Source organism: Aphelocoma coerulescens, chromosome 10 (genome assembly GCF_041296385.1).
Source record: "Aphelocoma coerulescens isolate FSJ_1873_10779 chromosome 10, UR_Acoe_1.0, whole genome shotgun sequence".
NCBI lineage: Eukaryota > Metazoa > Chordata > Aves > Passeriformes > Corvidae > Aphelocoma > Aphelocoma coerulescens.
The window spans coordinates 11,852,801-11,878,258 of record NC_091024.1 but is presented as its reverse complement, the minus strand read 5'-3'; the positions used below and the strand labels follow the sequence as shown (position 1 = coordinate 11,878,258).

At 44.7% G+C, this 25,458-nt stretch overlaps 1 protein-coding gene across 2 annotated transcripts in view; it reads right to left on the bottom strand.

Annotated features, from left to right (window-relative positions):
• Nucleotides 1-25,458, bottom strand: part of MAP2K5 (mitogen-activated protein kinase kinase 5) — a 120,036-nt gene that overhangs the window by 48,950 nt on the left and 45,628 nt on the right. For both annotated transcript variants that reach the window (XM_069025783.1, XM_069025784.1), the window contains exons 12-16: nt 24,703-24,764; nt 18,757-18,805; nt 12,184-12,257; nt 11,204-11,254; nt 7,679-7,750 (exon numbers count right to left, since the gene is read on the bottom strand). In XM_069025783.1, the coding sequence (XP_068881884.1) occupies nt 7,679-7,750; nt 11,204-11,254; nt 12,184-12,257; nt 18,757-18,805; nt 24,703-24,764 (308 nt within the window). The remainder of the gene's footprint in view (nt 1-7,678; nt 7,751-11,203; nt 11,255-12,183; nt 12,258-18,756; nt 18,806-24,702; nt 24,765-25,458) is intronic.

The window sequence follows — 25,458 nt, the reverse complement described above, 5'->3', positions numbered from 1 at the left end:
CTCAAATACTTGTTGAAATAATCTGATTTACCATTTTAGAACCGAAAAGGGAAATCCAGAAACCCCCCCTTACAAACAGCTTTCTCCAGCTCACTTCTTCCTTGCCTGCTGCATATTGTGAATAAAATGACAGTGGCAGCTCTGCCTGTATCCTGTTTGGAAAGTGTCTGAGGGAAGGAAGTTCAAAACATATTTTCAGGACACTCAGGCGATAAAGTTCCCCACTTAGATTATTGTCGATGTTGTGCAAGTTGTTTTTTAATTTACAGTTACACTGGAGAGCACGGGATGCTTTTATTCTTAATTTAGACACATTCCATGTTTCTCAGCATAACTGCAAATTGAAAATAAGCGCTCGCAATATCGCCAGTGATGGAGCTGAAGGAGGACTTTATAGTCCGAAATGTTCTAAAATTTGTTCTTAATTACCTCGTGCACATTTTACACAATTAAATTTCCATCCAAGGATTTTGCATTTAGATTGTGCACTGCAGTTAAACCCTCATTTTATGGAAAAGCAGCCGCCACTCCACCACGCTCAGACACGGGAAACTTTCAAAATCAGACTTAACTACTGGATAACATAAAATTCCCTAGGTGAAATTTCATTCCAAGACCAATTTATACATTCCTAGATAGATGGGCTTAAAATCACCTGAAACTCTGCAGGGTATGGACCTTAATAAATATTAAATACCTCAAAAACTACTCCAAGATTTTTCTTCTCCTTCTAATATCAATTTCACTGTCCTCTTACTGCAGAGTTGTTTTTTTTTTAAAAATAAAAAATCCAAAAGGATATAACAGCAATTTAGCAGCGTTAAAGTGCTTCTGAGGTTAAACTGACAACAAAGAGGAACAGAAACACAAAGCATCTTGAAGTAGGGTTTCAATTAAATGTGCAGGATTTAGTAATGCAGGCCCGAAAAAAAAAAGAAAAAAAAAGAGTTACAAATTAATTTAATCTTCTGCCTATAGTTTGCAGCTGCACTCCAAAGTGTCTGGGGCTTAAGAACAAAGCCTTGCAAGGCCTTGGAGTGAGGAAAGCTTCAATTTTTAATGTATAAGGCCATTAGCTGATAACTTGTGGAATCTGCGACCCCTGCGGAGGGGCAGGAGCGGCGCAACGGAGACGGATGAAGTGACAGATTTGTTGGTGGCCAGGGCTAGGAGGGGGAAGGTTATTACCAACACCAGAAATATGCCCTAATAACCTTTGGGACATTCCTTGGCTTGAGCAGATGAGTTGCAGCTCTGTCGCTGCGTAAAAATATATTAAAAATCAAAGCCTAATTCGCCTTAATTAAAGATAATTAGTTTCACTTTGACTTCTTTTAAATATGAACTATAGCAAATGCACTGCCAGCTAAAGGCTGCAGACAATCAGGGTTAAATTGCACATTTCTGCCTGGCCACAAATCCTGGATACTACCAGGCTTTTAGTGCTGCATCTTCAAAGGTGACGCTGAGAATGGCAGCGCCTTTTCCAAAGGGACAAAGGTGGGCCAGGGGCTTTTCAGGGCGATTGTCAGGTGCAAAATCTCCACAAATGCTCCATGAGGGTTAATTTGATTCCTTGTTTGAGCAGAGAGGCTTCCTGCTCGGTTGTTTGCTGGATTTAAATTCGATACAAAAGGGGAGAAATAGGTTAAATTTGGCTGTGCTGGTGGAAATGCAGCTCAGCTTCATCTCTGCTGGAGTGAGGGTTCATCTGCCAGGACAGGCAGTTAAATCATGGGAAAAGGCAGGGAAACTTCCTAAATTTTTGACTCTTTTAAAGTAGAAACAACTGTATTACACAGAGTAAGAACAGTAAACAGTACACAGAATGATAGAGTCTTGGAATGGTTTGGTGGGAAGGGACCTTTTAAAGGTCCTCTAATCCATCCTGCCATGGGCAGGACACCTTCCACTACCCCAGGGTGCTCCAAACCCTGTCCAACCTGGCCTGGGACATTCCAGGGATCCAGGGGCAGCCACAGCTTCTGTGCCAGGGCCTCACCACCCTCATGTATATATAAAAATATAAATACACATTCTATATTTTGTTATATACATTAAACAACCCTGTAACCCCATATATAAAATATACATTCCAAACACCCACAGCTGATGTTATCCCTTAATTGTCCCCTCATCCCTCTGCCTGGGTGGAGAACTGGATTATTTATTTCCCTGCCCACAGTGGCCTAAGAGCAATTGCTGAGCCACAATGATCCATCGAGGTCTCAACCCGCGCAAACTGTACCTAAACTTCCACTTTATTGCAGCTTAGTTCACAATCTTCACCTAATATAGGGTTACATCCCAGTGCAGCAGGCGGATAAATCATCCTGGAATATTACTGGGGCTAAGTTTAGCTGGGAGTGGAGCATATGTGCTTCCGAGCCACTGAAGCAAAGGCCCATAAAATACACTAATTACTGGAAGTTCTGGTCACTGAGTGATTGATAGCGCTCTGCGAGGCAACTTCCCGGCTCCAGCTCTTGTGAGGGGCCTCCCCCACCACACAGCAATTATTAATTCATGACCCAACCCTCAGGCACTGGGCCCTCCACTCCCAATCCCACCAGCACGAGGCTCGTGGTGTGGCTGGACATTGTCTGTCCCCATCCCGGTGGGCGCTGGAGGTGGGAGAGGAACTGGAGGGGACGGGCACTGCTTGGACAAATCACCCAAAATAGCTCCAGGGAAAAAAATAATAAAAATATAGGCCAGCTTTCTCCCAAGAACGAGTTTCTGAAGTGCATCACTCCACAAGGAATGGCTGGAACTCCATAAATATTCCTCAATAAGAAGGATTTGGGTTGCTGAGCGGGTTGTGCACGTGACAGCTCCTCTGCCTGGCTAAGCACAAGGAGTTGTCACTGAGTCACAAACATCACAGCACTACGGTCCCTAAAACCTGACAGCAACAAGGTGAGGCTCATTGCAATAACAACAACAACAAGCATTTTTTATATCCTTGCTTTCCTTAGTCCTAAAGGAAAAGTGTTACTTTTCTTCCACTGGTACAACTTGAGGCTGCTTCTTCCAGACTACTACAAAAATGAGGCTGTATCAGCAAGATCTGGGTTTCAGATTCTTCCTCCACCACCTCGAATCACAGAATCCTTTATGCTGGAGAAGACCTTTAAGAGCATCAAGTCCAACCATTACCACCACTAAACCCTGTCCCTAAGCACCCCATCTGCAGCCCTGGTTTAGATAATGGTGTGACCTGATCCAAGAGCACCCACAGCATCCACAGATCAGCAAAATCCTGCAAAACTTCCCTCAGATCAGCTCACAATCCTGGCCTTGAACCAGCATCGCTTCCAAGCTGATGAGATGTAAGTGATCCCACATTTTAGACTCCTCAGAAGGAGATTTGAAACCTCCCCTCCTTGACCAGGCACTGCTCAAGTCCTGACACCAGTTTTATGCAGTTAAACATCCTCAAGACTGAAGTGCTTGTAGAGAACCATCTCCAAGCAGAGCTGCTTTTCTTGGAGCATCCTCTTCAAGCATCTTAGCATCTTCCTCTGGCTCTTTGTGGGCTGAGTGAGCTCTTCTCCAGCTCCCTCTGTGCTCCCAGCCAGAGTGGGATGAAGAGTCTCCACCACTCTGACAGTGCAACCAGGGCTCAGACGTGCCTGAAGTAACGAGGGAAGGCACATTTATTGGGTAATTCCTGGTTTTCCTGTGTGTGGGAATGCACACAAGCCCTGAAAATGCCTGATGACTTCTTAAGAGATTGCTAAAAACCCTTGAAAGTTCTTACAAATCCACAGTTCACGAGAACTCTGGTAACCAAAGCATTAAAATTCTCAGTCTGGGAGTTTCAAGAATTAATAGGAAACTAATATTAAAACTGATGCACAAACTCCTTTTCCCTGGGGGAGGCAACAGGGATAATCTCTGTAGGAAAATTTAATTTTCAAAGGAGGCCTGGAACACAGGAGAACAGAGGACAGTGGAAAGCAGAGACCAGGATGTGACACAGAAGGAGGAGCAAAAAGCCAAGCACACGAGCTTCTGCTTCCAAAATTTACTTGGTTTTTGGGCATTAGCAAATTGCTTTCACTTCCTGCATTTTAACACTACACCAATTCTGTCTGGAGATAAAATGAGCCCTGGCAAGGATATCACAGAATCCCAGGATCAGGTGGCTTGGGAGGGACCTTAAAGTTCATTTCTCATGGGCAGGGAACCTTCCACTATGCCAGGCTGCTCCAAACCCATCCAACCCAGCCTTGATGCTGCTATTAAACCCCAACCAGATGTATTTTATCCTCCCTTGGATGTTTTAGAGTTCACTTGTGGATGACAGCCACGGGAAGGTGGGATCAGAGTCATATTGGAGAGTAACAAGAAATATTGGGCAATTTAATTTCTCCTCCTGTGCAGGACACGGCTCTTGGAGAGAGGGAATGGGTTCCAGAGCTCACACAAACTCAGCCCCAGCCCGGGCAGCCTGGATGTGTTTTATGGCTGAGTTACAAACCCTTGAAAAACAGCTTTTATAAATGAAAATGCTGACACAGTGTGCAGTGTAGTGACAGCAATGTCATTGGTTTAAATTGAACTTGCTTTGTCAACCCAAGAGCACTTAAATAAAACACGGGAAAACCTCCTGGAAACACACAAACTATTTGTGATGAAACACTTTCAAACAGTTTCCCCAGGTTATGGATTAAATTCCATTCCCTTCAAAAAATCCTGAAGGAAGAAAGGCAAACTCAAAAAAATGAACTAAGAAAAATCATTACAATAATGGTAATAATGATAATAATGATAATAATGATAATAATACGATAATAATGATGATGACATGGCTGCATATCTTATTTTATTATATTCTAATTTAATTTTTAATTTATCTTTTCTATTTCTGAAGGGAAGATTGAGTGCCCTCAGATCCCTCTTGCCTCAAAGGGAGCACAAACACTCCCCATTTCTCAAAGCTTAGGCAGGACTCCCATCCCAGACTTTTCCCTCTCTCCTAGCAAGTTTTTTGGGGCAGTTTCCTTAACCTCCCAGATAACAATTCCATTTCTCATCACACACAGCTTTGCAGCAAAGAAATTCCAGCCGTTTGAAAGGCTCAGAAGAGCATTAAGGAAAATGAGAACATTTCCTGACAATTTTGTATTCTCACCCGCCAGCACAGCCCTCACTGACTCGATCCCACAAGATATTTCTTTTAAATTAACATGGTGCCACGGTGCTAACACCAAGGTGTAGGGTTGGAGTACGACCCTACTGAGTGAAGATGATTTTAAAATCCTACAGCAAACACCAGCTTCCCTTTTCAACAGCTGCAGCAGCCAGAGCCTGGGTGTCTCCACTCCCAATCCCCATGTCAATACGGTGTTACTTTAATGACAGTGACCTTGTGTGGCTCTTGGAGCACCTTCTTCACCTTTTTGGAGGCATTTTTCTAAGCCCCTGTCCTTGCTTTCATCATTTAACACATCACTCAGAGCACTTCAATAAAGCCCTGCTCGTGGTGGGGAGAGGTCTCGCAGGAGCAGCTGACAAACCAATTAACAAAGCACACAGCCCCAAATTGGTTCCTGCACATCTGGTTCAGGGGACATCCGTGCAAAGTGGGAGAGGGAGGGAGGAAAAAAGTTGGGAAGGTGCAAAACAGGGGTGGAAATGCAAATGAAAGGAGTTTTCCTAATAAAATTTACCCTGCAAATGGAATTGATGACCAGCCAAGTTATCCACTAACAACCCTAAAATAAACTCCAAATGTCTTGGGGTGTGTGGTGGATCACTGACCTGCTGGGGCACAGTTTTTATTTCAGCAAAGGAACTGGGAAATGCTTTATTTATGAAGTCCTGTACTTTTATCGCTCTTTTTATCACCAAGAACACCACAGTCAAGTCTTCCTGGAATACAATTTCAGCCCTTTCTTGGCTAGAATTACTTACAGAGTGTATGAACATGGTCTGTATCTCTCCCCAAATGCTGAGTGAGGGCTCTCCAGCATCACAAACCATTCAAATGTGCAGTAAAACAAATGAAGAGCCCTCCCTCCCCTGTGACACATCGAAGTGTGTCATCCCTGCCACTCAGAGCTGGCTTTGGTGACACTGATTTACCACATCTGGAAGCAGTGATTCAGCACTCACCACTCTCATTTTGGTTAAAAGGGCTTTGGCAAGGAATTTATTGTGTGAAAATGTAAGAATGGTTCATTTGGGGGCTACAAAAGATGAAATCTGCCAAGATGCAGAGGGCCAGCACTGAGACTGCTTAATTTGTACCTCACCTTCTGCAAAAAATACTGGCTGCACTTCACCTAAAGGCACATCCAGCTTCATCTTAATGATAATTGAGAAGAGAGAGAGAGAAAGAGAGAGAGAAAGAGAGAGAGAAAGAGAGAGAGAAAGAGAGAGAGAAAGAGAGAGAGAAAGAGAGAGAGAGAGAGAAAGAGAAAGAGAGAGAGAAAGAGAGAGAGAAAGAGAAAGAGAAAGAGAAAGAGAAAGAGAAAGAGAAAGAGAAAGAGAAAGAGAAAGAGAAAGAGAAAGAGAAAGAGAAAGAAAGAGAGAGAGAGAGAAAGAGAGAGGCACTGAGAATTTTGGATAATCAGATCATGCCTTTGTCAGGCAGAGCAGGAAAGATGGTACAAGTCATCCACGGTTTGAGTGAAGGTTCTTAAGAGGATGAAATGAGGGGAATTTCCTTCCTGGGACTGTCCTCAAGCTGGGAAACTCCCCTGAGAGCTGTTGCTCGAGGGTTTGTGGCCAGCCCAGGCCAGTGTGGAGGAGCTGTGTGACCACATCCCTCTGCCACCACCAGTCCAGAGCCATTGGTCCCTTCTCCCAGCCCAGATCACACCAGATCTGATTTTCCTGGTCAAGACATGATCCTAATACAGGCCTTCCTCCTCAGCTTCAACTCTGTGGGTTCACTTTCCTATCAACAATCATTTGTTTTTACAAAAAATTATGTTTTTAAAACACCTTGTGAGCCTTAAACTAAAAATAAACCCCTTTTCCTGAATAAAACTGACCTTATTCTGCCCAGAACTGCAGCAACTGTGGCTGCTGCTCCTGGATGGCTGCATTTAGAATCCCAGACTGGTTTGAACTGGGGATGGACCTTAAAGATCATCCCTTTCAACCCCCAAACCACACAATTTCCAGCCACATTCCCTTTGAACAGCTTCAGTTTCATAGATCTTCTCCTGCTGCAAACTCTGCTTGTGAGAAATCTCTCCTAAAAGCCCCTGTGAACACTTCAATCCAACCACTTTATTTAATCACACAGGGTAGAGGCTTCAACCACGGTGCAAAATATTTCTGCCAAGATTTTGCAAGGCCATTAAGCAGCTCCAACCTCGAATCCAGTGTTCTAACCACAGTAATCACCCACTCAGGCCTGGCCTGGGAAGATGCAGCCCAAAATTAGCATCATTTTCAGTCCCTGAGGTGCTCAGGGGATGCAGAAGCCTCCACGCACCGGGCCCTACTTAATACTCAAATATGGAGTTTTATTTAAGACCTCAAATGGACAAACCCATTCTAAATACAGCCAAAATCTGCAATAGGTGAAAGCACACGAATACACAGGGAATTTAAGGAATAAACAAAGGTTAAATTCAAATATTGTGATGTTATTTTGACATTAAGAGTTAATTTGAGTCTTGCAACGTGCATGTGAAGGTGAGAGCTCTCTGCATACCTCCATGAAGGAAATCCCCAGGCTCCAAACGTCCGAGTGAATCCCATACTGCTCTCCTGAAATCCGCTCAGGCTGCGAAGAGAGGGAGAGAAAAAACCTCCTGAGCCTTGCAGACAGACAGGGATGCTGCACAAAAGCTGCTCCAGGACAAGGAATGGGAGAAATCACAGAATCATGGGATACGCTGAGCTGGGAGGGATCTACAAAGATCAAAGTCCAGCTCCCGGCCCTGCACAGACATCCCAAAATCCCACCCTGTGCCTGGGAGCGTTGTCCAAACACTCCCGGAGCTCTTGGGGCTGTGCCCATTCCCTGGGGAGCCTGTTCAGTGCCCAGCCACCCTCGGGGGGAAGAACCTTTTCCTAAAATCCAACCGAAACCTCCCCTGGCACAGCTCCAGCCATTCCCTGGGGTCTGTCACTGATCCCAGGGCAGAGACTGGAGCTGCCCCTCGGCACCAAGATGTTCCAAAACTCCCCAGAAAACCTGGCTGAGAGCAAATCCTGTCTTCAGGAAAATCCATGTCCACACACCTTGCAAGGTTGGCCCTGGATTTGTGTTTGAGTTGTTTAATCCAAGGAAAAAGCCAAGGGCTCATGCACGAGAGCGAAGCACAAGGTCAAGTTGAGAGAATCCAATGGTTCCCACATCCCTCCCCAAACCCAGGCAGCACAGCAAGGAAAAGATTCCCTGTGTGGAGTCCAGGGGCTGGGGAGTAACTACAGTTTAAAAAGCAAAGTTACTGAAGCCAAAAGAATCACCAAAGCCACACAGTGGCAATTTTATTTGATATACTTCTTAATTTTGGGTTTCTGACCTGTAGGAAAAAAAAAAAAGCCCCTGCTCCAAACTATTAATAGCAGGTTTAACGCCTCATGAAATGGAGTGCTGTAAAATATATCTGCTGGTTTTCACTTGAAAGCTACAATTTAAGCATTTCCAAGGTCAAGTACAGCATGAAATGCAACAATAAAAGGCTCCCTGAGACTCCTCTCCCCACTGTGCTGTTAATGCACCTGTCTGGCCCAGCCACCTACAAAGCACTGGCTGTGTTTTCAGTCTTTAATAATCCAGAGACCTTTGTTAGAAAACAAACTCCCAAATTAGTGCCAGTCCAATGTGGTTTTGGATGTTTACTCTGTGCTGCTAATCCCAGGTCAGGAGCTTTTATCGCAGCGTGAGCGTTAAATAAAAACCACAGTGCTGCCCACAGCCCCTCTAAAAACAACCTTCCCAAACTGCCACAACCCAAAGAAACACCTGCAATTGCAACTCTTTGACCAAATCTCATTTGTTAGTGACCCAAAATAATTAGCCTAGGTCAGCAATATCTTAGAAATGTTTGCAACAGCACCACGGGATTTTTAAACATCTTTTTATACTGACAAATACCCTCACATAGATTCAAATGTGCAGCCAAAAATAATTTCATAACATAATATGGGATGTGCTACCCTGGGCCAAGCAAGGTGGTAACACCCACCCAATTTTTTAGACCCTTCCTGAGCCACCAAATCAGGTTTATAATTCACATTGAGCAATATTAAATTGTTTATTCTTAAAATTCAAGCTTTGAACAGCAACTTCTGCTGAGGAATTATGGGTTCACAAAAGATAAGGGCAAGTAAAATCAGGGTTTTTTTTAAAAAAAAAACTACTCCCATGAATTTAAAAGTATGGAAAAGAAGAGGAAAATAGAAATAACAGATGCATAAAGGGTGCAACACACAGATCACTCTAAATACATGGACCAAAGTATTTTCTCTTAAAAATTTCTACATCTGATTATTTTTTCATCCTTTTTTTTTTCCTATATAACATAATGACAACATGATTTTACAGAAAACGCATTTTGGGTGGAAATTTTAATTTCTCAGTCAAAAAGCTTTTTTTTTTTTTTCTGGTTCTTTCAAAGAAAACCTCAATTTTTTTAACAGTTTCAAATTCCCTGACAGTCTGCCAAGTGGGTGAACCAAAGCTTATGACCTTCATTATTTTTTGAGGACTTGCCTAGAAATCCGATGACAACAAATGACTCAATCAAGAAGCAAAACAATTTTAACACAGAAAATCCGATCGAGCACATTTGAGCTTCAACTTCTCCCTCACAATTAAGAGATGGAGGCATCACATTCATCCAGAAACAAGAAGGCAAAAAAAGCAATTTATTTAATGTACACCTGGGAAAGAGAACTGTAATCTTGGTTTGGGCACTAAAAGCATAATACAATTTAATTCTCAGCCCTGCTTAAGACCAGTTTGAAGTAACAGTTGAGTTGGAAAAGTTGATTAATTTGAAGCTGTTTCTTTGTCTGGATCTCTGTATTCCAGCTCTTTTTTTATCTATATATTTTTTTAAAACCCCCCATTTTTCTGCAGAATATTCTGATGACACAGGACAGCCCAAGTCTTTCTAGGATGGTGACATGAGCCTTTCAGAAGCCACACAATGAGTAACACCTTGAGTGGAAAAGCACTTAGCAAATAAATGGGCACCTGACGCTGCTTTCTTCTGAGAAGAAAGTCAGAAAAAAATACCTGAAAGCAATTAAAGGTCATGGATTTCTCCCTCTCCTTTCCTGAGGTTTGAAAAACATGAGCATCAACCCCTTTGTGCTGTTTACATTTCTATTTTAAACGAGCAGAGCACTTCCTTTCTCATTGTTAATATTAGAAGCAGTTTGCTCGAAGAATTTTAACGGCCAAAACCAAGAGGGGTTCATAAACTGCTTTAAACTGAGGCAGCGAAGTTTTCACATCTGAAATGGAGAACTGAAAGGGATCCAATGGATCTGAGGGAAAATCCACTCTGATTTGTGCAGTTCCCTCTCAGGCTGGCTCTTGGCACTGTGGTGATCTCGGTGACAGGAGCAGCACAGGCCACTTGGCAGCTCTGAACCCCAACCCCACCCCATCCTTAGCAATGTGCCAATGGGATCTAAGAAAAGAGGGGAATTTCAGCTTTAAGGTACAGAAACAGGACAGAAGTGGTCTCATGTTAACAAACACTGACCAAAGTTTGTACAGAAAAGTGAAAGTACTGATGACTTGCTATGTTATGAACTACGCAACTTGCACTTTAATGCCCAGATATCATCAATCCCAATGTTTTTAGCTTTAGATTTCCATAGGAAACATCCCCACAGGGTGTTTAGGAATACCCATCAGCCTCTGCACAGGTTTAAATGCCTGAACCCCAGCATTCCCAAGCTGTGGAGAGTTTGGGGCTGTCACTGATCTGCAAAAAGCTCCAAGCTGTGAGTGAAAAACTATTGTTTTGAATATCCAACTGGCTCCCTTTGTTCCCAGTTGTCACAGGGCAGTAAAAACAAATAAAAATACGTTAAAAACCCCACTTTTCCAATATTACTCTTCCCTCTCAGCAAGAAGTGGAGTTGTCCCACAGACAGGGGATGGGAAGAGATGGCTTTTGAGGATTGATTTAGGACAGATCCTGCACCAGACAGAACAGGAGTGAGGACAAATAGCTCCATTTCAATGTTATTCCTGCATAAATGCACTTACCGCCATATAAGCATTTGTTCCAACATACGTCTTGGCTATGGAATTCACCAGCTATCAGACAAAACAGTCTGTTAGAACAATATAAAGATAATGTGGAAATAAAATGGGCAATTATTCCTCATTTAACCTACAATCATCATTCCTATAAATCAACTAAAAATTATGTAAAAAGGGAACAAATTTATCTGCCAAGGCGTTAAAAATGATTAAATCTCGCCTGGGTTGGGAATGAGGATTCCAATTTAAACAAGCACTGCATTACAGTTTATGGCAGATAACCTTAAACAATTGTGTTAAACAGGATGCTTCTCGCTTTAGTACCCCAAACTAGTCTGATATAAAAAGTCAATTGGGAGGAAGTAGGATTGAGCATACTCATTTCTCAGTCAGCTGGCTCAAGACGTGAATAAAGCCCCAATTCATCCCCTGAATGCGAGGAGCACTAAATACGCTGGAGGGACAACAGCCCCTGACAGCCCATAATACAAGGCTGACCTTCTCTTTGGGCCTCGTGTTTGGCTGAGAGGAAAAGGTGCTGAAATTCAAATCAACAGCACAGCGAGCTCATGGGTCACTAGCAGAGAAGTTCTCCAGGGAGGCCCAAAATGGAAATTAATTAAAATTTGTGCTGCACATTGTCAGAGCCCACCACTATTGTTGCTCCCAATATTAATTTTTATTGTGGGCCAGTTGGGCTCCCCAGACACATCTCGTGCTCTGCCCTCCCTTTTGTCTGGCCCAAACGCTCCCAGATCAAAGCTGCATATCAATGAAGTTTGCTATTCGTAAGTAGTAATTACAATATCAGCAGTTTTTACTGTCATTAAACAATGAACAATCATATTCAGATGAAGGAAAAGTCGCCCAGAGATTAAAAATGAATAGGGCTGTCCCAGCAGAGAGCGGCTGGCTGTGGGGCTGCCAGGTGATTTTGACACTGGAAAGGGAATGGGGAGAGATGCAAAGGGGGGGGGGATTACCTGGGTGCTGACCCCGAAGTCACAGAGCTTCACCTGGCCCCGGGTGTTCACCAGCATATTGGATGGCTTCACATCTGTTTGGGGGAAAAAACTGGATTATCCATACTATCCTGGATAATATAGACACCATATATATATAGAAATATAGAATATCCTCGAGGAAGGGACCCACATCAAAATCCAGCTCCTGGCCCTGCACAGGACAACCCCAGATATCCAGGGAGCATTGTGAATATTGGCATGGTAGGTTTTGATTGGAAATATTACAAAAATCTATTTCAAATGCAATGGTTTGTAAGTCAGCAGCACAGATAACATTCCATACATACATACATATATATAAAACTATAAAAGACACCCTCTCCATACAGGTATGACCTGGTATTACACAGATGACTTTAAACAATACCAATAACCCACATTATTAAACCTGCAGGTGACGCCAGTCTGGAAGAGAAACCAAGTGCACTGATGGACAGGAATGGAACTCACAGAGATTTTAACAAACTGGAAAATCAGCCTGAAAAAAAAAGATGGAATTCCATAGGGATAGATGGAAGTACCATGTTTGGACAGGGATTAATCCTGCAGCTCCGCTCTGTGCACTGTTCCTCAGAGCTTCTGGCTCCACATCCATGTTTTAGGGCTTCTGCAGAGGTGAACTACCAGCAAAGCCCTAAAATGATCAACCAACCCCATCCCAGCAAACAAACCATCAATGTCCATTCCCAAAACTAGCTTGTCATTGCAAATATCCTAATGCTGCCTCCCCCTGATGCCAAAGGAAGTCGGTGCATTGCTGTAAAATCAACATGGGAATAAAGTGCTGAACATCCAGCCTGGCTTTAGTGCAGGAAACATTGAGCATCTTTGCCATTCCAGGGATGCCAGTGGGAAAGCAGAATGTGCATGTTATGGCCTGGCTTAAACGTGGGGAGATTAGAGCACAGTGGCTTTGCCTAATCACTGCTTTCTTCTGTCAAAATGGATTAAAAGCAATAGCTTGAATCTGTGCCTCCTTTAAAAGTGAGCACTGGTTGGGGGCAGATGGATGAAACCCAACTAGAAAAGAACCTAATTTTGTTTATCATTAGGTTTGCCTTGGTTTAGCAGCTGTTTCCTGGTACCACAGTGGCTGCCTTAATTTGTCTCTGCGACGTAGAAATGTATAACCTCAATTAAGAAGCTGATTAAATGCTCGGCTATATTTGAGCTAAAAATCCAGATTAAAAATGGGAGCATTCAATAGTTCCTTACAGACCCCAAGTGGATCAGTACTTCTGAAGTGAGCTATCAACACTGCTGGTACATTCTGTAATTTCCCCCTGCCAAAAACCCAGTCCTGAGCATCCAGAGCCTCGGTTTGTGTTTCCTGATCTCCGTCTTTAGGAATTCAATCCACGTGCTGCACTTTTGATGGAGTTTTGTCTCCTCCAGAGCTGAGTGACTTTGCTAAATCCAAGTTGTATTATTTAGCTGTAACAAAAATAATCAGCAACCAAATGGACAAGGTGGAGAGACAGGACACAGGGAATGGCTTCCCACTGCCAGAGGGCAGGGACAGATGGGATATTGGGAAGGAATTGTTCCCTGGGAGGGTGTGAGGGGCTGGGCTGGAGTTCCCAGAGAAGCTGTGGCTGCCCCTGGATCCCTGGAAGTGTCCAAGGCCAGGTTGAAGCACCCTGAGATAGTGGGAGATGTCCCTGTCCATGGCAGGGGTAGCACTGGATGAGTTTAGCCCTTCCAATATAAACCATTCCAGGATTCTGTGCTCTCCAATGGCAGCCCACACATCCTTGCTCCCTCAACACAACCCACAGAGGAAACCACCACCCCAGGTCTGTGCCCTGTCCCAGCAGGACTGCCCAGCTCCCACCCAGGAAGAGCCAAGGCCCCATCTCCCCTTCCCCTCTGTCACGTGGGATGTGGCACTAAGTTGATAGAACTAAAAAAACCATCTGTCATTCATTGAGCATTGCTTGATCCCGACATCCTTCCACAAACAAAGCTGAAAAGAAGAGAAAATCTTAAAAGGCAGAAAGTATTAAGGATGGGCAGGGGAGGTTGGGGACCCTGCAGAGCATGGGACAGTCCAACAAACTCTGCAAGAACAAATCCAAGCTGTCCTTCCAGCAGAATTAAACAGCACCACAAAATTAGGGAATTTAATCAAATATTTGCTGTGCATTCCAATGGTTGTGTTCATTTCCTCAAAACGAGAAGGAAGTGACAACCCTGCAGGAAATATACTGAAAGCAGGGAGAAAAATCAGCCCATCAGCAAATTAGCCTGTTGGTTTCACAACCCACTTCAGTTAATGGGTTAAATATTTTTTTGGGTTTGGGAAACGAATGTGCATAAATAATGTTCTGCACCATCTGCTTGTGATTAATATTAGTGTTTAGAAGTGAAAGAATTTAAACAAGAGCCAAAAGGGGTCATTATGCTCCCATTACCAGGGCTTGCTTAATACAAATGATTTCTATGAAGCATCATTATGGAGGATGAACAAGTTCTCCTTGTGATGGAGCTGCCTGAGTAGTTTCACCTCTCTGCAAATAAATGGGACCTCCAAGCTCTTACTTACCAGTAAATAGAACCATCAGAGGTTCAGCTTTTTGAACACCAAACATTTCACTCGTTTGTGGCATTGAAAAGCAAACAGATTCATGATTGTGTGAGGGAGACAAAAAAAAAAAAGCCCTGAGATTCTTTAAAAGCTGTCTCTTGACTTCTCCTGTTTTTTAAAAACAGCAAACAGCAACAGGCCAGGTTCAAGGAAGGCAGCAGCGTGGTTTGGCAGAGGCCAGGATTATTTTTTTTTAAATAAGCCTTAAGTGGTCCATGAGTGGGCAAGCATGTGTTTAGCTATACATATAGAGATAAATAAATGTATGGAAACACAGAATCCGGGGATGGGTTGGGTGGGAAGGGACCTTAAAGCTCATCCTGTTCCCCCCTGCCATGGGCAGGGACACCTTCCATTCTCCCAGGCTGATACATCCACATCCACGCCCCTGGATTTGTGTCTGTGCTTCATTACAGAGGGCCCTAATGATGATTATTTCCCACAGAGATAAAACAGCAGAGGGGGGAGTCAAATATGCTGCTCTGGACATCTTTGGTGAAACTCTCATCAAACAATCGCTGGTGAGAAGATGGGGATGCTCATCCAGTGCCTGTCCCTCCCAACCAGCGCTCCCCAGCTGATCCAGAACAAAGAGGAGTGGAATATCCTTGGTTTCTAATATCCTGGGGAAAAAGGAGATGGTCTGAGCCATGCACAAACCTCCTCCTGCCACAGAGCAACCCACAGTGCACGAGAGCTCCACATCCTCAACTCTCCCACATTTCAAAGCAGCAACACTTCCACAACTCTGGCACCAGTTTAAAACCTAACCAGGAACTGAGGTGCCCAAATCATGAAGTAAATATATATATAAATGTGTAATATATATATATAAACACCCCCAGTACTCACAGAGCCAAGCACAGTAATCCAGCTCAGTACAATTAAACACAAGTGGGTAACATTTATTTCCTGCACTTCCTTTAATAAGCAGGTGTGAACAAAGCAAAACACGCCAGATAAAATGCACACGGTCTATACTTATTCTTGAACTTAACAGATTTTGGTTTGTCTTTATACAAACTTTGACTTTGTACATGATTAGACTTGTTTAATTGCTAATTCTGTTTTAAATCTAAGTTAATTTCTCATTACCCTTCCATTTCTACTTCTTATCCTCTGGGGAAAAGAGCACACTTATCATTGGGACATTCTCACATCTTCCAAAGAAGTGGTGGAGGTGTTAATCTTATGTTTATGTTTGATGTGGGTGTGATGGCTGCGACTCCAGCTCGGGGTTTATTAATATGCACGGCTATCACCTCATTAGTTGCGAGGTTTGTTTTGAAGTTAAGCTGTAATATTTGCTGAGATGTCTGATCTGCAATAAAAGACTTGCTCATTGTTTGTTTCCTTTGCTTTAATCCCCGCTCCAGGCACACAGCTCTGCCCTGGGACTGCTTCACCTCTTCCTTGGAAATTCCTGACCCTCCACCAGCCCCTGCTCTGCCCTAGGTGAGACAGCAAGGAAGTCAGGGCTCAAAATTCCTTCCTTTACCTCTGAGCATCAAAACCAGGAGACAGCTGAAGGACATCACCTGGAGAAATTAATCACCTGTCTTCCATTCCATCCCTCTGTTCCTGCTTTGAAGATACAGAAATACCCATTTTCTGTATCCTAAAAATGGGTAAAATAATACTGAAAGCCAGTTCTTAGGGAAGTTGCTGAACCTGGAATCTCATGGTCCCCTCCATGGCATTCTGCAGTGCTGCTCTCGCCCGGGTCAATCCAGCAACAGAGCAAGGCCAGAAAAACCAGAAGTGTGATGAAAAATCAGTTTCTGAGCTTTTCTTCAGACCACAGCAAGGACCAAACATCATTCATCAAAACCCCAGAGCTGCTCCTCAATCAAAGCAAGGAAACCCAAGCAGAAAGGGAGATTTTGTTCTCCTGGCACAGCAAAAATCTGAACCAGGTTCTAAATGTACAGCAGCAGCACAAGAAAAAGTTACAGTATTTACGCTCCACAATGCCCTCTCCAAATCACAATCAGAAGGTGGCCAGAGAAAGCTAACAATTTTTTTAAAATTAATTTTCTTTCCTTTTTGGGTGCTATAAAAGTGTGACAATGACTGTGTAACCTATTCAGAGCCATACCCAGCCATGGATGTTCCTGCTGCCTTTTTTTTTCTATTTGTTCTGACAACTCCTGTGGCACTCCAGCACCAGATTGTTCCTCCTCTTGCTGTGAGAGGATGGAACTGATAAATCCCTGCACCTGGCAGCATTCAGGAGAGCAGGTGAGTTGTTTAAACCACCACAGAAACAAAGCCACCTCAGCAATCTGTGTCTGCTCCGAGCTGCTCATGGGCTCTGGGTTATTTCTGGTCTTTTAATCCAGCCCAGCGCCAAATCCAGGTGCAGCCCTTCAACCTGGGGGACAAAGGGTTACAGGGAACGGCCTCAAATCGGGCCAGGGGAGGGTCAAGTTGGGTATTAGGAAAGATTTCCCTAGAGGAAAAGGTTGTCCAGCCCTGGCACAGGAGTCTCTCTCCATCCCTGGAGGGGTTTAAAAGCCCTGTGGATGTGGCAGCTGGGGACATGGGGCAGTGGCCCTTGGCAGTGCTGGGGAATGGTTGGACTCAATGGTCTCAGAGGGCTTTTCCAGCCTCACTGATTCTGTGATTCCATAAAATCCAGGTCCTTACTTGATCTCTGCTTGTTCTTTTGGCCACCTCCTTCTTTGCCTCACTCAGGACAGTCCATGCTCCCAGTCAGAGCCATCCTTGGGATGGAGCCGTGTGGGACTGAGGAGGAGCTGGAGCCGATGTTCCAGCCCTGGGAGGGTGGGGAGGGGCTGGGCTGGAATTCCCAGAGAAGCTGTGGCTGCCCCTGGATCCCTGGAAGTGTCCAAGGCCAGGTTAGTGGGGCTTGGAGCAGCCTGGGATAGGGGAAGGTGTCCCTGTCCATGGAATGGAATGAGATGGGATTTAAGGTCCTTTCCCACCCAACCCATCCCAGGATTTGGCGCTGACCCAGCCATGGCCCTTCACCTCACCAGGGCCTCACCCTGACTTCCCAGCCCCTGCAAAAGCAGGAGTCACCCCACAGGGAATGGTCTCAGCTCTCTGGTTTGGAATTTAACATCCCCCACGTCTCTCCTGATTCCTCTTTCCCTCAGGAGTGACCTGGGTTACTGCACCCCACAACTGTTCTCCCGGGATGAGGGAGCAGATGGGGGAATTGCATCAGGAACCAGAGCAGCTACTTCGAGACACTTCAGAAACATCAAAAATGTAATGAGTTTATCCTTTTGCTTTTTTCTTTTTTTTGGGAGGGCTGGTGTAGGAGGAAGGAGCTTCTCTGGTTTTTAAACAGCATTTTCCACATTGTTTTTTAAAGTTTTAGTGTATCTGACTTAATTTTTCCAAACAGATATATTTTAAACAAAATGTAACAGGAAAAAGCAAGAAATAAATGACAAGTTTTAAAAAAACCTCCCCAGATTAGCTGCAGGAAAGAGAATAAACAGCAAAACCCAAAAATGACTTCTGTCCAAGCAGGTTTGAAGCCTTTAACTGTCCCTGACCATGGTAGGGGACAGTGGGCCACGATTTTAGAGATCTGAGCCTCCAGCAACACTTGTGGCTGTCCCATGAGATTTCTGAAGCACCAAAGAAAATTCATTGCCCATTTTCTATTTCCAATACCAGTCAAACATCTCATTTCCATGCTGATTTTTCCACTGGGCACCTGTTTGCAACCCTCAGCTGCTAAATCCCTGTAAAATCCATTTCTCTCTTCAGTCCTTTTCTTTTCAGGGGAGGAGGGAGGCCAATAAAAGAGCAATAAAAATATTTTACAAGTAAGTGTGCAAGGTTAACGAGGAAGATTCATTCTGCATTACCCCACTGGACTCAAAGCAGATGTTTGCTTGGTCAAGTGCCTTTGTGGAAAGTGGTGTTAAAATTTCACTGGAAAACAGAAAACATCTGCTACTCACCTCTGTGTAAAATCTTCAGACTCCATAAATAGGTCAGGCCTTTCACAACCTGAATTTAAAAGAAAAAAAAAAATCACATTTTAGGGATTCCTGGTAGGAAGAATTCCACATGTCAGGTGGGGTGGGACATCAGAGAACCCAGCTGTAAGAATGGAGCCAGGACCACAAAAAGGGGAGAGCCCACATCCCTCCCTGCAGGACCCAGGGGAGGCCCTGCTAAAAACCTGCAGCAGGTCCTTTATTAATACACAGATGATTTCTTCCCAGGACCTGTAGGCTGAAGTCAGTTGAGCTCACACTGAATCCCTTCAGGCATTTCAGTGTGTCTTTAATTCACCTGTCTTTGCTGGGCTGTTAAAAACCATGGAGGCCAAAGGATGTGATGATTTGTCTTCTTGTAACAAAAAGGCCAGAAAACAAGAAAATCTCTAATAACCTCTTCTACTTCATCCTCCCTTCCCTTTCTTCCCATTTGCTGCCTCCTGCACTTTCCCTTTATTTTCCACACTTTCATTCACTCAATGCCAACGTGGAACTTTTCTTCTTGAGCTGTAAAAATTCCCTCATTCTCCCTCATACTCATCTTGCACCAACACAAATCCTAATGCATCTCACAGCAGAGAGATTGCAGCTCCTAAAACACAATTCCCAAAAGTAAATACAACCCCTCACCCTGGGCAGATGTTGTCCTGCTATTCCAGAATTCCCTCCTTCCACCACCAAAACTGCTAAAGCCAAACTCCAAAACCAGTTACTGCAGCACAAAATTCCACCAACACATTTCAGCCCCTGCTGACCTCCCCAGTCCAACCCTGTTGGCTCAGCCAGCAAAGCTTTTTTAGACACTTTCCATCTCTGAGGTGACATTTAATTCATTTCCAAGATGCTTTCCTCATGTATCTCCAGAACAACGAAGCATTTCTGACACTGCTGAAGTTGTGTGAGTTCTGCAGTCAAGACAATTACATTTTTTGTGCTCTGAGTAGCCCAAAATGAAATTATTTGTGTTGCAGTGATCAAGCAGAAGTGCTAAAAATATGATGAAGAGTGAAGGCAGAGAGCACAGTAATTTTCTGCCTTCCTCTTGGATTAGAAATGCTTTCAAATTCTAAGATTTATTCTGTAAGAAAAACGCTGTTGGTGGAGTCAGAATCTCTTTGTAAAACAAATAACGATGATCCCAAATGAATTGTTCCAGGGGATAATTCCTCTCTTAAACTCACTCCAAACCCAACCATCTCCTGGCCTCAGATGGTTGTTGCCTTTAACAAAAGGGTTGGTCCAATTCTGCCTGCCCAGAGGTGTGGCTTTTCACCTCAAGCCTTTCAAAAAGCTTGGACTTGATGATCTTAAGGTTGGAAAAGACCTTTAATCATTCTATGATTCCAAGGCTTATGAAAAGCAAAACGTGGGAATTCTATTTACAGCATTCTGACATAATAATAACAGTAATAATGATGATAATAATAATAATAATAATGATAATGAAAATAATAATGTATCAATGCAAAAATAAATCAGGGAGATGCCCCATTTCAAGCTTCTTCCAATGGCCAAAGGGATTTTCAGAACAGTAAACTCTTTGATTATTAAAAGTATATTTAGACTATTGAAAATCTTTGAAACCATTAGGAAATTATTTACTTTAAAGCAAGGACCCATAAAAAAAAAAAGGAAACATTTCTGATGAAACAAATCAACGGCTGTGAGTTATGAAACATCTTTATTATGGAACATGGGCTGGGTAAGCAGTTAGGGAAGCCGTGGAATTTAACAAACTCTCCCTCCAGATTCTCTGGGTGTACAAAGGAATAAAAAGGAGCTTTTCCCTTTATCCTGGGCTGTAAATATGCTCACAGGAGCCCCCCAAATGGACTCACCTTGTTATTCACTCCCCTTACATTTGCCTATTAGGGAAGGACTCTTAAGCATTAAATATTATTCTAAAACGGTGCTGGAAGGGAGAATCTTTTGATTGAAGCTGGAGCAGGAATTATTGGTATTCAGTAAAGGAGGTTTTACAACAATGCCTTGACAAAGCCTTGACACAAAAAGTACTTCTACCTGCTGTCAATCACTCACTCTCCTGACAGTTCAAGTGCACATCCTTTCTGGGAGAACTTCAATCAACATTAGCGCTCAAAATACAGAGCACAGTGTCACTGCTTCAGAAATGGAAGGGAAAATAAATGTGTGAAGTGGCAAGTGAAGGGAGAGAGGGTTTTACACCCACAGCCCAACTCAGGACACGGCAGCACCAAGCCAGGAGCGACCACAGCGTCACTTTGGGGCTCCCAGGATCCGCTTTTCCTTTAAAAACCACTCCAGCCCTCCACACAAATAAAGGACAGGAGCAAGGAGAGAGATTTCCCCGTCTCACTGATTGTGCCTCACACAGCAAACAGGGAGGAATTTTACTGTGAAGTCAGAGATCCCTCCATGTTTGCTACAGAAAAGGCTGAGAGAATTGGGATTGTCCAGCCTGGAGAAAAGCAGCTCCAGGGTGACCCAACTGTGGCCTTCCAGTACCTGAAGGAACCAAAAACAAAGATGGAGAGAGACTATTTCCAAGGGATGGAGTGACAGGAAAGGGGGATGGCTTCAAACTGACAGAGGATAGGGTTAGATGGAATATTAGGGGGAAATTGCTCCCTGTGAGGGTGGTGAGGCCCTGGCACAAGGGTGCCCAGAGAAGCTGTGGCTGCCCCTGGATCCCTGGAAGTGTCCAAGGCCGGGTTGGACAGGAAGCCATTCCCTGTGTCCTGTCCCTCCAGCCCTTGTCCCCCAGTCCCTCTCCAGCTCTCCTGGAGCCCCTTTAGGCCCTGGAAGGGGCTCTGAGCTCTCTCTGGAGCCTTCCCTTCTCCAGGTGAACATTTCCAGCTCTCCCAGCCTGGCTCCAGCCCTTGGAGCAGCTCCATGGCCTCCTCTGGAATCACTCCTGCAGCTCCACGTCCATGAGAAAGTCTGGTTGAGAGGGGAATGTATGAGAAAGAGAGACCCAGTGGTGCCCATTTAGAACCATTCAAGTTGCAAAAGCCCTCCCAGATCAACAAGTCCAACCACAGAAATCCTGAAGTCGGGGCCAGAGGAGTGCTGGGATGCAGGGAATGCCTGGATGTGCTGCTTCCTTTTCCTCTGGGAATGGTTTCACTTCAAAACTTCTACAAATACACTGGGAGCTTATTCCAGTTAACAGATGTGCAGGTCACACGTATTATTAAGCAGCTTCCATGGATTAATGCACTGGACATGTCTTGGGAGAATAAAAGACAAATGGCTCTGGACATGGGGAAGGGAAAAAAAGAGACTATGGAAGCTGCAGGTTTTGTCTCCAAAAGCCACCCGTGTGAGCTGCAGCTTTTGTCTGGCACTCTCCTCCTGGGCAGCAATGAGCAGCAATCCCAGGATTTGGGTAATCTTCCCAAGCTGTTCAGGGGGATTACGGTGTCTGTGCGCAGGACTCTGCACAAAGGTGCCCCAACCCCCAAAAAGAGCTCTGCTGCCACCTCAGACACAACGTGGGGAGGCTCACTGGAGCCATTCCTGCTGCCACTGAGAAATCCATTGGAAAACAAAAGGCTTCTGCTGCCTCCTTCCAACAATTCCACTGCGCCAAAAATCAGCACTAGAGCAGAGGAGCTGCCAGTGCTGGTTCAGCCTCAGCGCACACCTTCTGCTCTGAGAGCAGGAGGAAGGGCTGAGTCCCTTCTCTGAAGCGCCTTTGTTCCCCTCTTTCCTGACCCCCTGCTCCACAGTGGGCACAGGAAAGCAGGAAATAAAATAACTAGGAAAAGCTAAGTATCCATGTCAGGGAGTCAGGCTCACAAGCTGACTGATCAGGGACAAAATGACCCTGAGGGGAGCAAAAAACCACAGATAGCGAGACATAAAAGGTGGGGCTGAGGCACCACCATTATGGATGAGAGGGAAATTGGAGGAGAACACCTGTGGAATGCCAAGGGGAGGATGGGGGAGAGGAGAGACAAACCCAAGGGAATGATGAGGTGTGGATGGATTAAACACACGCTGTGAGTGAGATAAGGAAAAGGAGAAGGAATGAGCAGTTGAAGGAATGCTGGAAGGCCCATCCCAGAGTTATCAAACCAGCGACATCATCATCATCATCATCAGGGATATGGGGATGCTGTGAGCAACTTCCCACTCCCTGCTCCAGAGGGAAGAGGAGATGAAACGTTTTCCCTCTGAACTAGAGGTGAAAAGCACTCAAATTCCACAAGGAACTGGCAGGTACATAATGAGCAGATTTGAAGCTACTCAGAGGAAACAGCATCAGAGAGGGATGTTCATCACCCTGGGCAGGCCACACAAATTAAGAGGAAAGTAGAGCTGTGAATTACAATGAACAGAGACTAAATAGCTGCCTGTGTTGGATTAAAGGATTTAAATTGTCAGCTTGATGTATAATGAATGTGAAAACCCAGCACTTAATTAAATGGCACATGATAGAATAACTTTGTTTTGCTTTAAACTGCTTAAGTTATCAAAGTATTCCTTATATTTAGCAATTGTTTAGCAGTATCTCCCTCCCTGGTGAGATCCACCAAGACACTGGTCATTACCCTGTGTTCAGCTCTGGAGGAAGATGGATTTTTTTAAGTTTTTAAATTTCTATTGGTCTGTAATTTGAGTTTTCAATCATGGCCAGTGAATTTTTAGCAGCTGAATGCTGCAGAGCCCCAAGGATGAGCTACCAGGGTCTTTAAGGACCCCACTGTCAACACCTTGAGACCAAACCCAGGAGGTTCTGGGGAGTTCTTCCTACACCACAGACTCATCACCCCTAAAATTACTCCTATTAACTCCTCCCTGTGGCTGCTCAGGTGTGAAAGGGGTGAGACACCAGCCTGTGCCTGGGTCTGGCTTGTGCCAAGCAAAAAACTTCATCCTCCTCACCTGCCTTGAGGAGAACACAGGAAATCTGTTCTGCCACTGCATTTTGGCAGCAGGAACCAACTTAATCCTTCAACCTGGCAAGGAGAACTCATGGAGTCACTCTGTGCAGCATAAGGACAGTCAGGATGGAAATCACACACTCAGAGACAAAGGATCCCCACCAGGGCTCCTGAATCACCTTCTGAAGGCACCACAGAGAACAGGAGGGCTTAAGGCTGATTAAATAATTAATTAGTTAAATAAAGGTGATTAAGAGCACTGCTCCATCCAGCAGGGCTGATGGGAAGGAACGGTGATAGGAAGGAATGTGACCACACAGACCTTCAGCAAATTCTAATTTTTTTCCCCTCACCCCACTCAATTTATCCCATCCTTTCACACAGATCTGTACAACAGAATCCTGGAATGGTTTGGGTTGGGAGGGACCCTAAAGCCTATCCAGTGCCATCCCCTGCCATGGGCAGGGACACCTTCCCCTATCCCAGGGTGCTCCAGAGTGGCCTTGGACACTTCCAGGGATCCAGGGGCAGCCACAGCTTCTCTGGGCATCCTGTGCCAGGGCCTCCCCACTCTCCCAGAGAGGAATTCCTTCCCAATATCCCATCCATCCCTGCCCTCTGGCACTGGGAAGCCATTCCCTGTGTCCTGTCCCTCCATCCCTTGTCCCCAGTCCCTCTCCAGCTCTCCTGGAGCCCCTTTAGGCCCTGGAAGGGGCTCTGAGCTCTCCCTGGAGCCTTCTCCTCTCCAGGCTGGACAATCCCAGTTCCCAGTCCTTCTTCATAGGACAGGAGTCCCATGACTCTCACCATACCATGAACCTCCAGCCCCCCATGTATTGGTCACTGAGAAGGAAGTTTTCCTTAATCCCAGAGTCCCTGTGCACAGGGGAGGAGCAGGAGACAGGAAGCACTCTCCTTCCACACGAGCACACAGACCCTGGAGGTGCCCCAACATCCCAATGAACACTCGAATCAGAGATTTTTTTTACACACAATCAAAAACCGAGAGACAAAAAGCAATCCAAGTACTCACAGCCACTGCTATCCGTCCGAGAACGTGTTCTGGAATTTTTCTATAAACATCCAAAGAACCCCCTGCAGGGACAAACAGCACGTGCTCAGGTGATGCCAGATGAAACAGTGCCCCAGATTTGAAGCCCCAAGGGTTTTCTAGGCCTTGGTTATTAATAAAAACACCATCAATGCTAGAACAATAACTGTGTCAGAAATAACTGACCTTAAAAATCTCCCAAACTCTGCATAAACACATGCAACAGCACTTGGGGCTCTTTTTACCACATTCCTGATTCTTTTCTTGCAGCATTAATATTCAGAAAACAGCAACAACAAAACATTAGAAAACCTCCCAGTCACAGGTCAGAATATCAACATAGAGAACTCCAAACCATGTGAAAAAATGTCTTGGGGATAACAAAATCATCCCAAAAAGCAGATTCCAAGGTCCAAAGTATCCCAGCTCTTGTCCCCAAAGGCTGGTGCTACCAACTCTGTGGTATCCAAGATGGTATTTCCTCCTGACATCACACCAGGGATGGTTTGGTTGTGCCCATACTGATGCCTGAAATGAATTCCTGGAGTTCCTGGGGAAGCAGGTTAAATTTTCCCAGTAAATCCAGAATGGGAACCAACCTGGCACAGCCCTGTCAGCATCACCCATGCATGGGGACACCAAGAAGCCTCATTCCCTCTAACAGCCCTACAGACATTCCCAAGGGATTGGGAAGTGTTACCTCCCTTCTCCTCTGCAAAAACCACTCGTGACCAAACT